The sequence below is a fragment of the Podarcis vaucheri genome (genome assembly GCF_965113315.1).
Source record: "Podarcis vaucheri genome assembly, chromosome: 1".
Taxonomy (NCBI): Eukaryota; Metazoa; Chordata; class Lepidosauria; order Squamata; family Lacertidae; genus Podarcis; species Podarcis vaucheri.
Window position 1 is genome coordinate 88,290,358 of NC_138759.1, and position 15,844 is coordinate 88,306,201.

Consider the following 15,844-nt stretch of genomic DNA (forward strand, 5'->3'; position numbering starts at 1 on the left):
GCCTGCTGGGTATAAATTAATTAATTAATTCAATAATAATAATAATAACAGATGCACAAAAAGAAAGATGGGTTTGGTAAATGCCTTTATTGGCTACCAGGTGCAGGTCTACTGCTTGGCTGGCCCTTGGGCGCACAGGCAGGTGTGGGGGGTGCTGGTGGAGTGCAGGAGGGCTGATGCTGCTGCTGCTGCTAAGACACAGCTCAGTGCTGGACACGACGGATGGACTGGATCTGGTTGGTGTGGGCCTGGGTGCTGTATTCGCTGTACTTTTTGTATTCACCATTCTGTCTGTCCCGTTCCAAGACATATTGGTAGCCCCGGTACCCTGGGTATTGATATGCCACCCATCTAGGGGATAAAGCAGAACATTGGCAATACAGGCACTTCCAGCCCCAAAAGCATATCCTACACCGACGAAGGGATAGTTCAGCCCCCCTCCCGCTGCTTTTTAACCCATATCCTTTGGGGGGGGTCCACTCCTCCTCCAGCAGCTGTTACTGATCAACCAGTCTCAAAAGGGCAGGACGCAATTGGGGAAGGAGACCAGGAGCCTGGGATAGTTTCTCTTTAAAAAGGGAGGCAGCTATGGCAATCCCAGGATTGCTCATGGTTCATCCAGCTAGCTGTGCTTATTGGTGTTTTTGGCAAAGTAAGAATGAGGTTATGGGAAGATTCCCTTCACAGAACCTGCGGGGTGGGTGGCCCTTCCAACTTCGCTCCAACTCAGAAGGCATCACTTACGCTCCAGAATTGACCTTGATAGAAGCCACCTCCTTGTTGCCCCAGCCCATGGCCTGCAGGGATGGATAGTCATCGCTGAGCTCAAACTTACGTCCTTGGAAGTTCTCTGCCTCATACAGGGTAACTTTGCTGTCACTGTGGTTCTGCAGGATAGGTTAAAGTGGAGGATGATTTGGTGTGGGACTGTCACAGGCAAAGACTATTAATACCCAACAGATAAACCACAAGTTCACCATGAGTTGCCTAACAGATGAGCAAACACACCATGGCTTATTTCTCCTACATTTGGGGTTTTTTCCAGCTGCCCTAGCCTCATGTCTTTTGGTGAATGTCTGCAGTGAGGTGGTGAAACACACCATGTTTATGGAAGGGTGCTGGAGTCACAGATAACACCAAGCCATAGTTAAAACAAACCATAGGCGCCGACTCCATGGGGCTTGAGGGGGCCCGAGCCCCCTCAAAAATTCGTTTGGGGGGGCTCTGCCCCCCCAATAATCTCTGGCGCCCCTCCAGCAGAGCGCCATTGCCGCCGCTCCCCCAGCCCAAAATGCACAGGGTTGGGCTGCATGCCTCCTGCCCTCCCTCCCGAGCAAAAGCTCCACCCAATTTCCTTCGGAGCTGATTAATAGGCGCAGCACGCTCTCCCCTATTCGCTCACGAGGAGGCGGCGCCACTTCATTTGCATATTCATGAGCTTATTTATTATTCATGAGCTCCCCCCCAATATTTTTTATAAGTCCGCGTCCCTGAAACAAACCAAGTGTTGTAAGGCAATAATAAACCACAGTTTCATATGGTGATTTGTTGGCAGTAAACAAGACATAGGTACTGCTGGGCAGGGTTCACACATAATGCTAAACCATAATTTAATAAACCATGACTTATTGTTGTGTGCGAACCAGGCCAGTTATGACAGAGGAAAGGAAGAAAGGCAAGATCCTTGAATCTAAAAGAACACCATTTGCTATTCCTACATTTTTATCCACCTTCCCTTTCAGCTCTCCTTTTCTTCACTTTCTTCCCTTTATTCCCCTGTGGCTAAGCCACTGTCCTATTGGCAGGTTGGATTGCAATGATCAGATTGCAGTGGATGGTAGAACTCCTCAGGCACTGCTCTGAAGGGCCCTTTTCCTGCACAATCAGCACCTGCCAAAATTCCCTGATCTGTATTATGGACGTGCTCCCTTCTTCCCTACCCTCTCTAATGCCAGTCCCTTCAACCATGTGAGGTCTCACCATCCTCTGGATGATGCCATAATGTTTATATTTGCTTCCCCTTATGACTGGACATCTGTGTGGCCCACCTCCCTTCAAAAACCTTTTGAAAATCCCCCCCCCCTTTTCTTATAAGGCTTTTGGCGCAACCCTTCTTAGTCCCCATCCCCTACAAAGCCTAAATGAACTGTAGACATATACTGTAAACTTCTCAGGAGCTGGAATCTGTATTTTGCTTGACACACTGTAAAACTCTGTGCACAGTGGTGATACTGCATGTGCACACATAGAGAGCACATGCAAAGGAGTTTTATCATCCATTGCCTCTGGTTTCCCTAGATCAGAAGTCGGGACCCTGTGATCCTCCAGACATTGTTGAACTCAAACTCCTATAATTCCCAGCCTGCATAGCCAGTGGTCAGGGATGATGGGAGTTAAGAGACCAGTAACACCCAGAGGACCTCACTTGGGCATCCTTGGGCACTGTGTGTGCTGCTGCCAAGCAGCTGTTGGTGAATGACTGTCAAGCATCTTTATGGGTCTGTCTGTTAACATAGTCCCCAGCAAGCAGAAAAGAAAGGCTTGGGATTCTATCCGTTATGCAAAGAAAACCCTCCCGGCTTTCCAAGTGGTCAGGATGCATAGTCTCTTGCTATCCTGCTGTGGACTCAAGGGGTTAAAACTGAAACTGGGCACAGCTGCATCCCCCTCCCCCCTCCCCATCACCCATTCCTGCAGGCTGCACTCCGCCAAGTGATCCTGCCAGCCAGAAACGAGATGATATCTCACACCCCTTTATTAAAGCGCGGACATAATCTGACTGGTTGTTATTAAAGCCCAGAGATGAGGACGTGCAGAGATTTTAAACCCTGGTTAGGAACAGAAGCAACCGCTCTTCAAGATGGAGTGATATGCCATACTGGCTGTAGCCTGTTTGGAGCTGGTACTATACATTTGTCCCAGAAAGCCTGGCTGACACTTGCAAAAAACAAAAACAAAAAAACCCTTTCCTTTTCAATGCCAACCTTTCACACCCTTGACCAGCTTTCTGACGTTAATGCTAAAAAAAAAAGCACCCCTCCCAACTTATTCATTTGTCTATGGGAGCTTTTTAATATATGCCACTCCACATTCATTTATTTAGTTTGCTTCTGCCATTGAGGCAGCTCCTTTGCCCCAAACCCATGTGCCAAACTGAGCTATATGGACTAAGATGGCGAAAACCAAACTGGGAGCCACTGTAAAAGATGCAAGCGCCCTCTCGACATCTGGACCTAGCAAACCCTTCCTGCCTCAGCACTGTACAGTGAATGAACACCTGGTTTCCCCCATGGGCTTGCCTTAGTTCAGTCCACTCTGCTTAGGGACTGGGACACTTTTAGACAAAAAAGGAGTCCAAAGCATGTGGTTCATTTTGGAGTTATTTACCGCCTTGGCTTGCAGGGTGTGTATTGTTTGTCAAACAGCATGGGCCTCTTATTGATCTAGTCAAGGGACTCAGCCTTCTGACCCAGAGATGCTGCCATAAAAGCCCCAATTCACAGCAGAGGGAGATCTAAATTCTTCATTCTCCTCAATCTCACTCATTTTAGTGAAAGCAAGGGGAAGGACTTGGAGGAAATTGTTCTACAGCAGTGATTTTTTCCCCTCTAAATTTGAAGGTGGCAACCCTAATATGAGCCTTTCATTGGTTCAGATTAGGGTTGTGGGACCCCAGACCCTGATGAAGCTTTGAACAGAAGGGAAATATTGTCTCATCACTGCAGGACTAAGATGGTGAAAACCAAACTGGGAGCCACTGTAAAAGATGCAAGAGCCCTCTTGACATCTGGACCTAGCAATCCTGTCTGAGATAAAAACTATTTCTTCCCCATAGCCACCCTCATTTGTGAAAGGTCATGAAGATAAGCAAGATTGCAACCTTGTTTGGCCCTGTCCTCCAGAGTACATTGTTAACTGTTTATATGTGTCCCTTCTCTCCTTGGTTATTGAGTCACCATCTGGAGAATGGGCTTTTACCTTTAAGGCTCCCCAATGATGCAGGAGATGAGATCTCCGCAGCTTCTCCAAACCCCTTTCCCCCTTGTTCCTTCTGAATGCAGTCCTTGCCCTCATTCAACACTGAGCATAATTTTACATTTCCCCTGAGCCCCTGAAAATAAAAAGGTGGAAAACAGGAAGAGTGTCATGGTTTTAGTTGACTGACAGGAGCTATACAGAAATCCGCAACAAAAGAGTTCTGATGAAGAGCTCTGTATAACTCAAAAGCTTGCTTGCTACTGGATTAACAGCACTTCATTTGTCTCATAAAAACAATCACTTTCACCTGTTGTGCATCTGTGGGATATCAGCTTGTCAGACAGCCTGTTAATTTCATTTCAGCTTTGTTAATGTCACTCCCCCTGGCAATTTCACTGAAACCACCTTTGTCCTTGAAGACTCTTCTGTCATGCTTCCACTTAATTTATTACAGGCAGCAAATGAAATCGGTATGTTCTGGAAGTAGCTTTGGTTAGAAGAGTCCTTTTCAAAGAGATGGTGCTTGATCAATGAAATATGGTATTGTTGTTGTTGTTGTTTTCCACCACCATTTGGGGATCCCTTTGCCCCACCAGATAGTTTTGTGTTTCCTTTTACCCTGTGCTCTCTGGAACAAGACCAGGAGGCACCCTTCTCCATTGGGGATTGGGTCCCTTTCAGGTGTTTTTTTAGAGCCAAGAGAGTATATTATTGCACTCACAGCACACTTGATAGTCCGGAAGGAGAGCAGGTGCTCGGTCCTGTAGCCACTGTTCCCACTCCAGGCCTCCCACCGAGGGTAGTCTCCTTTCTCCAAGATGAACTGCTGTCCTTGGTATTCAGGGTACTCAAACCCCACCCAGCTGTAAAGATGAGAAGAGAGAGGGCGCAAATGATGGTAGCTTCAAATTTAAAACTCACAATAAAATTTAAAAATCAAAATCAAATATTGCTCAAACCACCCAATAACTGCCTGTGAAACATTATGGGATGAAAGACTGGCAGAAGCCCCCTATGGAGCTCGCTCTCTCTCTCTCTCTCTCTCTCTCTCTCTCTCTCTCTCTCTCTCTCCCTCCCTCCTTCTACCCATCAGCCATATATATCTGTGGATTCTCCAAGCATGCTGCTCTTTTCAAGCCAGCTTTGCAAATATTGCTCTATGGACACTCAAGCACTTACGGGCCACTTTCCACCTTGATGGAGCGGATCTTGCGGAAGCCACGTTCCATGATGCTGGGACACTCCATCAGAAACTCACAGCGCTTCCCCTGGAAGTTTTCTTCCTCCCAGACGGTTATCTTGAATTGACCCAGGGTCTCCATGTGCTGGCTGGTCATGGGCAGCTCTTCTGCTATAGAAATGCAATGTTTGTGGGTTTTTAATGCTTGTTTCTGGTGGTGATGGCAGCAGGGTGGGGTCAGCCTGTCCCCCTGCACTACCCACAGAAAATCCAAAGTTCACCCTGTTAGCAGCTATCATGGAGTAGCATCAGCAAGCACCATGCCATACAGTTAAGAGAATGGGTCATGGAGAAGAGACAGACGGTAGCATCTGAAATGCTAGAAAAAGTAACCAGACTCTGAGGAGGATTATCTGGCTAAGTGATGAATTGTACAGGCCAAGAGAGTCCATGATGCTCCTTTTCATCTATTCCTCCTCAATTTGTCATCTCATTTTACTAGCACCTATCCCTGGCTAGTTTGTACAATGGAGCACCCCCCTGTCCTTGCTGACCAGCGGCTGGATTCATGCAGATGGTGGAGTGAGTCAGTGGAAAACGGGTGCCTACACACCCAGCTCTACCATTAGACAGGGCGATGCAGCTCACCCCAGGGAGCAGGTTTGAAGGTCCTATTAAAGGGACCTTATTTCATTTTCTATTATACAGGGTGAGTCCTTTAAAAGAGGCCCCGTGGATACAGAGTACACATGTTCCACGGGGCTTCTTTTAAAAGACTCACTCTGTACTTTCTGACTTGGGAGCCAAATATATTGGGTCTTTTCGTTTTTCTTAAATGGAGCAAAATCTCATACCTTCCTTTAACCTAGAGTTCAGTCAACATCTGCAAGCTCTGGTAGGACTGTCAGTCCCCGTGATCCAGCTGTATTCCTGTCTAAGTTTATGAGGTATGTTGTCTGGAGTTGAAGGGAAATCCAGAATCCAAGTGACAGGCCCCCTCCCCTCAAGGGAAGAAAAGTTTTTGGAAAGCTTCCTTTACATTTTTATTACACACAGCCTGGTGCCAGAATTGTGCCACTAGATTTCTGCTGACCCCTTCCATCTTACGTTATAGTGCACACTTACATATACACACACACCCTTCAGTGCTGTGTTTGACTTTCCTGCCAATGCATTCTAATTGTTACTTTTAAAAGAACAAAAGAAAAAAGGATAGCCCTGTTGCAGTTGTGGGTCATACAGAATTCTAGAGGTAGATGGGTCTGAAATGCCATTCAACATAGCCCTCTATCTAAAGGCAGGACCAGTCATTCAACAACGCCACCCATCAACTAATGCCATCCAGACCACAGCTTGCTGCCAGCAAAGAGCAGGTGCATCAGGAAAGGTGCCAATAGAACAAACATCTCCAAGTAACTCATGAAAGCAAACGAAACCAGTACAGAACCATACCCTGGAGGAATGTGCTGAATCTCTCCTGCCCAATTCATCCCCTTTGTCGGTTGACCCAGAAATTATGAGTTGAAGTCCTTGCAGAGAAATATTTCCCCAGTGATTCTCCAAGGGAAGGGAAGTATATAGGGAAGGGGGAGACACTCAATTCCATTCACATTTAAATTCACATTTTCCAAAGCAGTTATCCTTCCATTTTGTACTTATCCCAATTTTGCAATGCAATTCTCAAAGCAAACAGTGTTTACAAAAATGCATGTATTTGGGGAAAGTGTGCATAGAAACGAATATGTTATGGGAAAATAACATAAAAATGCATTATATTAGGGGGAATTGCTAGCAAAAATGTGTACATTAATTAAAACTGCATCCAAAAGTATGTTTATTAGGAGAAATACGTGCTAAAATGCAAATGAATTTTTATGAGAATTTAGGGAAATAAAGCACAAAATTGCTCCAGAAATATGAGGAATCAAATTTAAGACTGGAGAAACCGAGAGAACCAAAACTGATAGGTCCTTCCATCCCTACCAGGATACCACACATAAGGACACAGGGGGTGGGCCACTGGGGCTGTTTGGGGAGGGCAGGGGGCTGGTACTTACTTGGCAGGCAGTGCACGGAGGCAAGAGTGGTGGTGCTGGGCTGGGGGACCCCAGCAGCATTATATAGCCTGGCTTGGCCAAGTGTCCAATGACTGAGCACCAATAGGTTGTGCTGAGTCAGCAGTGGCAGCTGTGGGAGGTGAAGCAGCCCAGCCCCAGCCCGGGCTGTCCATTCCTCTTACCCATCATGGCGAGATGCCTCTCCTCTCTCCTGAGGCTAACAATGGGAAGCACTGGGCATGTTTGCTTAGCAGTGGAGGGACACAAAAGACAAAGGCCCTGACGTGCCACTTTTCTTTCACCCTCCAAACAATGCCTCTGCTCAGCCAGAGGATTAAGAACACGGCCCTTTCCCAGGACATTGCACAGGAAAGGCTGGCAGCCATTCCGCAGGACAGAGAAGCTACCCCTGGCGCCATCAGGGATGGCACTCTAGAGAAATGCCTCCCTCTGCCCCAAGTGCCTCATACTTTCCTGTCCCTGGCATCGTGCCCCTCAGTGTGAAACCTTACTGAGCCTATACATCTGGGGTGATTCAAAAGCCTTCAAGTTAGCTCCAGGCTTTGTGACTCAGATTCCCCCCCCCCTCGACTGTAGTTTCCTTCTCAGAGCTACAATGGGCAGCACCCTGAACAAACTACAGTTCCCAGGTTCCTTGGGGGGGGGGGTCATGTGCCTTAAATGTGTGTTGGATATACTGTAAATGTATGGTGTGGGCCTGCCACACCAAGGCGGTAAGAATGCACATTTCTGCTTTGGCGCCCTTTACATTTTATCCTTTGATTGCTATACCACAGGGGTGGGGAACCTGCGGTCTTCCAGGTGTTGGTGGATTACAGTTCACATCCTCCCTGACCATTGGGTATGCCGGCTGCGGGTGATGGGAGCTGCAGTCCAACAGCTGGTGGGTTACAGGTCCTCCCAGCCCCTGTTGTACCTAGATGGGGAAACAGGTGTAGGGAATGTCTACTCCAAAAAAGTAGATAATAAGCAAGAATCCACATCTAAAGTAACCTGGAGGCATATATCAACAACTAATAGGTAAATGCCACAAAAGCATGTTATTTCCCTTTAAGAATTCTGGGAATTGTAGTGTACAGTTACAATTTTCAATCACCCTTAGCAAGAATCCGTTCCCAGAATTCTTCGAGGAAAAGAAGGTGCTTTAAAAGTATAGTATACACGGAGCCATAATGTGTGCACAGCCTTGTGGGGTTGCGTTCCAGCCACAGTGATGGTACAGTACTTACCTTGCACAACAATAAAGGGCTGTCCATTTGTATTTCAGAGTAACCTCTGTGGGAGCCACACCTGCTTCAGTGGCCTCCCAGCCCATTCTGTTCTTGCAGAAATCCTTCCACAAAAATCCAGCACTCTCTTGTGGTTGTTGAGAATCCCACCCTGGCCCACAAGGGGGTGCAGAAGGGCAGGGATCGTTCAGGGAACTGCAAAAGAGAAAGACAATGGATAACGACTCACTAACTGAAATGAATCAAAACTATTTCCCACTTGCTTTCCCCTCCTGATGTTCTATACCAGGCTTCCTCAACCTCAGCCCTCCAGATGTTTTGAGACTACAATTCCCATCATCCCTGACCACTGCTCCTGCTAGCTAGGGATCATGGGAGTTGTAGGCCAAAAGCATCTGTAGGGCCGAGGTTGAGGAAGCCTGTTCTATACATTACAGTTCTGTATTGGTAGGTTTAGATCAGGGGTCAGCAAACTTTTTCTGCAGGGGGCCAGTCCACTGTCCCTCAGACCTTGTGGGGGGCCGGACTATATATATATATATATTTTGGGGGGATGAACAAATTCCGCGGGCCAGATTTAGAAGGTGATAGGGCAGGATCTGGCCCCCAGGCCTTAGTTTGCCTACCCATGGTTTAGATGTATTATTGATCTGTTTTTCACCCTTCCAACTCCCCTCTCCTTCTCTCAGGTCTTCTGAAGATTGTGACTCTGTGGGCAGCGACCTATTGTTCTATATTTGTACAGAGCATTGTGCATATTAGGTGCTTTCATAAATGACTAGTTATGATGTGTGTGTAGTTTGATGGGGTCATAGAGAAGCTGTGATCTTGGGCTCACAGTTATCACGCTAGCCAGTATTTTCCCCCTTCGGTTACATTTTGGCTTTTAACTGGGTCATTAACTGATTCCTCTTAAATAATCTTACATATTAAATTAGGCACTTCACATTTATAAAGATGAGTGGGGTGCATATGTAAAACAAATACATGGCAAACCTCAGTGAAGTTGCTTCTCTGAGGATGCTGAAGGCAACTTAGTACCTCTTAGATGTGTAAGGTGACCCATGTGACTTCAGCATTTCTGAGATCCAGGCCTATGAGTCAGATGAGGCAACTGCCTCAACTGGAAGGATCCATATGGACTGCAAATCTGACCTCCAAGGAATGCTTCAATCACCAGTATGGCAACAGTGCCAGCGGCAGCTGCAACATGCTCCTTGGAGGCCAGATGTGCAACCTCCTTGGCAGCCCCTCCCCCATGCTGCCCACAGATCTCTCTTGACTGGTCTCCATTATGATCAGTGTTAATCTTTATTTCCTCCTTTTTCCTGATGTAGATCTTCACTCCCCTCTTTTTTGTGGCAGGGTTTGTGTGCCATTATGCGTTCGTCTCCTCCAAAATATGGGTTGGACTAGATGACCCTTGGGACCTTTTCCAAATCTACAGTTCTATGGCTCTATGTATCTTGTGTTTTTATCTTGTATTTTTATGCTGTGAACCATCCTGACATCTTCAGATGAAGGGCAGTATTCCGATTATACACGTGTTTGCATACTTGTGTATAATCGGAACACTCATTGAAAGCCTGTAAACACCTCATTCCAACCCTGCCCCATTCTGCCTTCTTTTGTGACATTTTTGTGATGTTTTCAGGTTGCTTCCAGGTTTGGCACAATGAATGCGTTTGCAGTCGCACACATATGAGATGAGCCTAAAACGGTCGCTGGCTATATACAAATTTAATAAATAAATAGTTACAAGTGTCAGATTGAATTCATGCATTCTGATGTGATGTGTTTTGTGGCCCCACCATTTTTATACTTGCATAGTCATTCTATAATTTACTTTGACCCCTAAGTTGTTTATGGATCATCAATGTGTTAGGAATGGCTTGGGTGAGTTGAACCTCCCCCACGCTAGGAAGATGAAGGATTAGATGAGAAGACCACAACTGCCCCCACAAGGAAAGTGGGGGTGAGTCTCAACAATTGTGCTGTTTAACTTTGCATCGGGGGAAAGAGAAGGCAGCAATATGCCCCCCAGCATCCAGGTGATTCAGCTCCTTAATGCCTTGGAAGAATTGCATCTCATGCCCTTCTGCCAGCTGTTCTAGCCTCAACAACTGGTGCTGTCTCTAGGGGTTCCTAACTAATCTGCTAGCCATACTACAAGCAAGAGAAGGAGAAGGGGGGGTATTTTGTTTTCTGTGTTGAAGTTGCTGCCTCCTATTGTTAGCTCAAGGCCTTCTCCTGCTGCTTCATAAGTTAATTTGATCTGTCAGGTCCATTCTATGCGGCACTAAAACAGATCATGTCTTTCGTTGTACCCAGCAGGTATGGTCAGTAAATATCCCTTCCCTGCAAGGTTTTCAGGATAATTTGGACCTCAATATTGATTGGCTGGTCTACTTGCAAGTGGTTTCCCTATTACTTCCCTCCATGTCCTTTACTGGCTTGGGATGCCCAAATGCCACAGGAAGCAATGGTTTAATTACTCCCAATGGCCCCACCCCACTCCAATGACCAGCCTTGAAACTTCCAAAGGAAAAGTGTCTCTATTCTGTAGAGTTCAGTTGTCATTTCCTGAGTCCTTGGCACCCAGGCCAAGGCCAAGTAGCTTGCCATGTAAGGATAAGAAAAAATGCACCTCCCGAAACAAGTTATTCTATGCTTCTGTTGAAAGAACAATGTTGCATCCAGTTACCCTACTGGTATTGGTGGAAATAATGTCTGTGGTTTGTATCTAGAAGGCTTGGCTGATCTAGTTGGTGAATTAAATGTGAGCAATCATTTCAGTTAATACATCTCTAGAGTACCTACAAAGAACTTGGCATCATTATCTTTGATTCGTTTGTTATAACAGACCAGAGTATAATTAGTTTGTTGAGCTATGGTAAATCGCTGAGTAACCAAACCTTCTATTTGACTTCATTAAAAGTGACCGAACCAATGAAATCACTTACTTTCACATCATGGGACCAACCCCCAAACCAGCCACACAATTACATCCACAAATTAGGTAAATGTTGAATAAGGAACCAAGGCAATAATAAATCCTACCACTTGTTAAGTGTATGATTGAGTAAATAGTGTCAAGCCGAGTCTGCTGGTTCTTCTGCAGATTTCCAAAGCGTGGGGCATCACATTCACCTTCCCTTATTTTCAGCCCCTCTAGGTGGAATAATAGGAAGGCAGGTGAGCAATTGCATAGATTTAACAGACTGCAGCAGATCCCTCAGTGTGGATTCCTGGTCCCCACATGTGTGTGACTGTCCAGTACTAGGGAGACAGTTTTGCTGCAGCCACATTTCCCCCCTCCCTCCCTGGAGCAGATGGAAGCAGCACCAACCCCTGTTTATCTTGCCACCCGTTGCCTGGTGCACTGTTTGCTCCAAGGACCATTTCCTGCTGCAGGCACAGATACAGCTGGGTTTATTTACCAGGTCTGGCTGATTAGATCAGGAATAGCTCCCACTGCCTCTCTTCTCCCTCTTCCCCCAACTCACACTCTCTCCCTGCTTCTGCCATCTGATTTCACTAACAAATCATCCTGCTGCCTTAGGAAGGAAATGCAAATAGGGCAGGCAGCCTGTCATTTACCCCAATACAGCCAGGTGATAAGGTGGCAGGAAAAGCATCTCCTTCAGTAAGAGCTAGGAGATGTCCGGGCCACTGAATCCATTCCAAATACAAGGAAATCTTATTTAAACCAGAGTACACCACCTGTTATTTATCATTTTGGGTACTGTGGACCAACAGGCAGTACTGGCAGCATTCTGGACAGGGCACTCTGTTTTTTCTGACACTCCTTCACTCCAGCACTTCTTGAACCTTAAGCTTAGGAATGACCAGTTGCCTTTTCTCATGCTCTCACTTGCAAGTTTCTGATCGCTCATTGCCTCATCATCCTCATTGCCTGATCTGAAAATCCCAAGAGGGCAGCGAGCTCCGGGACCTCTTTTGGAGAGTCCCCATCTTCAGTCTGTTACCTCTATAGTGCCCCTTTGGACCTCACTACTCCCTTTAGATTTCCAGATCTAGGCAGGTCTTTGCATCTTTAGGAGTTTTTTCATCATATTGCAGCTATTAAAGGGACATAAGCCACACCATACAAAGGTGGCAGCCTTACCTCTCGTTTCCAAAATACCTCTGCCTATCCACACCTTTCCTGCTGTCATCTCACAGGCTTTCCCATCCTGAACCCCTTAATGTTAGATGTTCTTCCAAGATGCGAACCATATAACCCTTCAGGTCATAACACTAACTTTGGCTGTATAAAGGTGGCGAGGAAATCCAATGTGAAAAATGAATAAATAAAAGGGCACTATCACAGCAACATATGGACATATGTGCAACACCAGTATTTGGAAGGGACATGATGTTAAGGGAGGGACATTTGGATGTGCCAGCCCACAGGGCCAGATTTCTTGGGAAGAACTTGCTTCTCAGCTTTCTGGTCGGCTTCAGTCTGCTTCACACCCAGTTCTCTTTGTACCCAGCCAAACTGATACCCTCTTCCCTCCCTGGAGTGAAGATACTGTTTAGCTGATTGGTTTGTTCCTTGAGTTGATGGAATGTTCATGACTAGCATCATCTGGTCAGGTTACCTTGGATCAAGTTCAATTCTTGCAGTCTGAGAATGCAGACAAGCTGCTTGAAGGAGATTGACTAAGTGTCCTTTTGACCGTTGCCCATCATGGCTTACAAAAGGCAGATGAAAGGGTGTTGCTGGGTGAGCCCACATGGGTGAGTAGCATGAGGGAGAAGGTGCCACTGGTCCTTAAGGAGGCAATGGTCCATCCCCTTCCCAAGAGGGATTCCCTGGATACAGAGGTACTGAACAACTATTGTCCAGTTCCCAATAACCTCTTATTGGACAAGTTGCTTGATAGTGCATGAAAACTGCCTTAGTCACTCTGTTCAGTCATTTGCTGCAAGAAATTTTACTTCCAAATTTTGTAGGTGCGTTACAGTATAAAGAATAAAAATATGTATGTAGTGCTTTTCTAGAAAGCCGAAAGCACACATACAGTACATCATTAATGATGCCCCTGTAAGGTAGGCCAATATGATTAGCCACATATTACCGTATTTTTTGCACCATAACACTCACTTTTTTCCTCCTAGAAAGTAAGGGGAAATGTCTGTGCGTGTTATGGAGGGAATGCCTGCGGGTGGGGGGGGGATCTGCTGCAGTCGTGAGCAGAGGATCCATGGTTCCCCTTCCTTCCCTCCTCCGTGGTAACAAAGCATGGATCCACATGGATCCTCAGGATTTTTGCATTGGGCTACTCCAAACTCATTGTCAGATCACATGTCTGTGGCCACAGCATGAACCACAAAAATCATTCACCCACTGTTTCGTTTAGAATATTTTTTTTCTTGTTTTCCTCCTCTAAAAATTACGTGCGTGTTATGGTCTGGTGCGTGTTATAGAGCGAAAAATACGGTATATAGCTTGAGGAGGATAGTAGTTCACCGAAGGCACCCACTGAGTTCTTGACTGAGCTGAGCTGTTTGCTCTGAGGGGCATCCAGATCAAAGCACATGCTCTTACCCACTCCTCAGATGTCTTTAGGAGAAGGATCTTTTGAGATGAGGCTCTGAAGGGACTTCTGAAAGGAAGAGCATCAGCTTAATGTTTCTCTGTATTTGGACACTGGGGACACACACACACACACACACACACACACACACACACACACACCCTTGCCCTTGGTACACAGTGTGAAAGGAAACAGACCTGCTGATATCCTGAGCACAGCTTCTCCCGCCTTCACCCTGAACATCAAGTTACCTGTCTGGCCTCTGATTGCTATGGGGACTAATCCACCTGAAAGGCCACAAAAGACCAGCCAGCTGTTACCACACAGATGATGATGTCTCAATGCCTGGCTCCTGGGGCTGAACAAGGGTCTCTAATTGATGCCACTTCCATAGCGGAAGCCTCCTAGCTCCATAGAACTGTATAGCATAGATAGACCCTAAACATATTAACCCACAGAAGTGACACTCTATGAATTGCTTTGTTTAAATAAATAAAAAGTGTGCCACCTCTCTCAAACTTGAGGCAGTTAACAACAGTGATAAAAAGTGAGATGGGATTTCACAGCTAAAACAAAAACAAGGACTTGTGGGGAGGGGGAATTAGAATGCCTATATCTAAAAATTACCCCAAAAATATGTGCATGGTATCTCCCCCCCCCCCGCATGTCAAGAGAGAGGGAGGGACACAACTGGATTTCTTCCTGTAAACTTGACCAGTATGTTGGAGCAACCACTGTGAAGGTCCGGCTTCCTTCCTCAGTATCGAAACTGCACAGCAGGGCCCAAAAAGAGGGACTTTAACTGGCAGCGGTACAGGTAGCTTGAGAGATTCCCCAGATTGGTAAAACTTTTTATGTTGATGTCAGCAACATTGCCCCAGGGAATGTGCAGATGCTTAGTGTGGTCAGAGCCAAATTTGAGCAGGCTTCTTCCTTTTCTATTTCCCTTTCTGACACCCCCTTGTCTCTCTTCCTTTCTTTCTCTTCCCCCTTTTTCAGCCCTCTCAGTGATCTGTCCAGGGAGAGACAGATTGCTCTTGCTAGAGGTCTGATCACTTGCAGAGCTTTTCCCCACTTCCTCCTTCAGCTTATCCCCCTCCTCCCCCATCTCCACTCTCCCTGCAGGCAACAGCTATGTGTGGCTTCAGGGTCCAGGTTCCACACCCTGTCCTAAAATACTGGTGGATCTAGAGGGTGCAGGCTGGAATTTGTGTGTTGTTTGGATGTGGACATCGGAGGTGGCATTTGGCTATAGATTTGCTAAATGTGTGTGTTAACGCATGTACAAAGGGTAGCCAGATGTAAAGATGGGTAAGACTCCTGTACCTTGAAATTGCTGTATATAAGAGGGGATGCTCACAGGTACAGATTGTCACTTAGGAATGAAAATACAACACTTTCAAAAAAAGCAGCCCCAACTGTTGAAAGAATCAGGGTCCTGGGTCTCCTTTACATGTGGTAACTCTAGACATAGGACAGGATGCAAGCATTTTCATGAGCATATGTGCATGTGTTAGGATACTCAGATGTAATAAAGGAACAGGCTTCTATATTTCTTCATAATTTTGTATAATAATAATTTCTATCCTGCCTGTTCTAGTGCTTAAAGTAGCTTGCCACAATAAGCACAATATAACATTACTATTAAAACAATCTCATGTAAAAAGAAAGGCTGTAGAACAGAATCATTTAAGGTCATCGTCAGCAGCAGCAGCAGATCATGTCAACAGTACTTTCAACTGAAAGTCTTAACAAAGTGGTTTTGTATTTTATCCTTAAGGCAAGGAGGGAGTCAAACAGGGAAATTTAGCTAGTGCAGTTGTTCCCCTCACT

At 46.0% G+C, this 15,844-nt stretch overlaps 1 protein-coding gene across 5 annotated transcripts; it reads right to left on the reverse strand.

Moving 5' to 3' along the window:
• Positions 1-76: 76 nt before the first annotated feature.
• Positions 77-14,104, reverse strand: CRYBA2 (crystallin beta A2). 5 transcript variants are annotated; one of them, XM_082231440.1, is made up of 7 exons: positions 14,023-14,104; positions 11,526-11,636; positions 8,466-8,660; positions 5,158-5,329; positions 4,700-4,841; positions 745-887; positions 77-351 (listed from the first exon to the last, which is right to left on the reverse strand). In XM_082231440.1, exons 4-7 carry the CDS (start codon positions 5,313-5,315, stop codon positions 204-206), a joined length of 591 nt encoding a protein of 196 aa, XP_082087566.1. In that variant the 5' UTR covers positions 5,316-5,329; positions 8,466-8,660; positions 11,526-11,636; positions 14,023-14,104; the 3' UTR covers positions 77-203. The 5 variants fall into 5 exon arrangements, with proteins under 5 accessions (XP_082087566.1, XP_082087570.1, XP_082087569.1 ...); XM_082231444.1 differs by lacking the exons at positions 8,466-8,660; positions 11,526-11,636; positions 14,023-14,104 and adding an exon at positions 7,216-7,259; XM_082231443.1 differs by lacking the exons at positions 8,466-8,660; positions 11,526-11,636; positions 14,023-14,104 and adding an exon at positions 7,216-7,229 and having other exon boundaries at positions 5,158-5,326.
• Positions 14,105-15,844: the final 1,740 nt, after the last annotated feature.

Excerpts from the sequence above, each read along its gene's own strand:
- CRYBA2 (XM_082231440.1), bottom strand. The coding sequence starts at position 5,315 with ATGACCAGCCAGCACATGGAGACCCTGGGTCAATTCAAGATAACCGTC. Across the intron at positions 4,842-5,157 it reads ATCAAGGTGGAAAGTGGCCC|CTGGGTGGGGTTTGAGTACC; the intron begins GTAAGTGCTTGA and ends TCATCTTTACAG. Across the intron at positions 888-4,699 it reads TCCGGACTATCAAGTGTGCT|AACCACAGTGACAGCAAAGT; the intron begins GTGAGTGCAATA and ends CCTATCCTGCAG.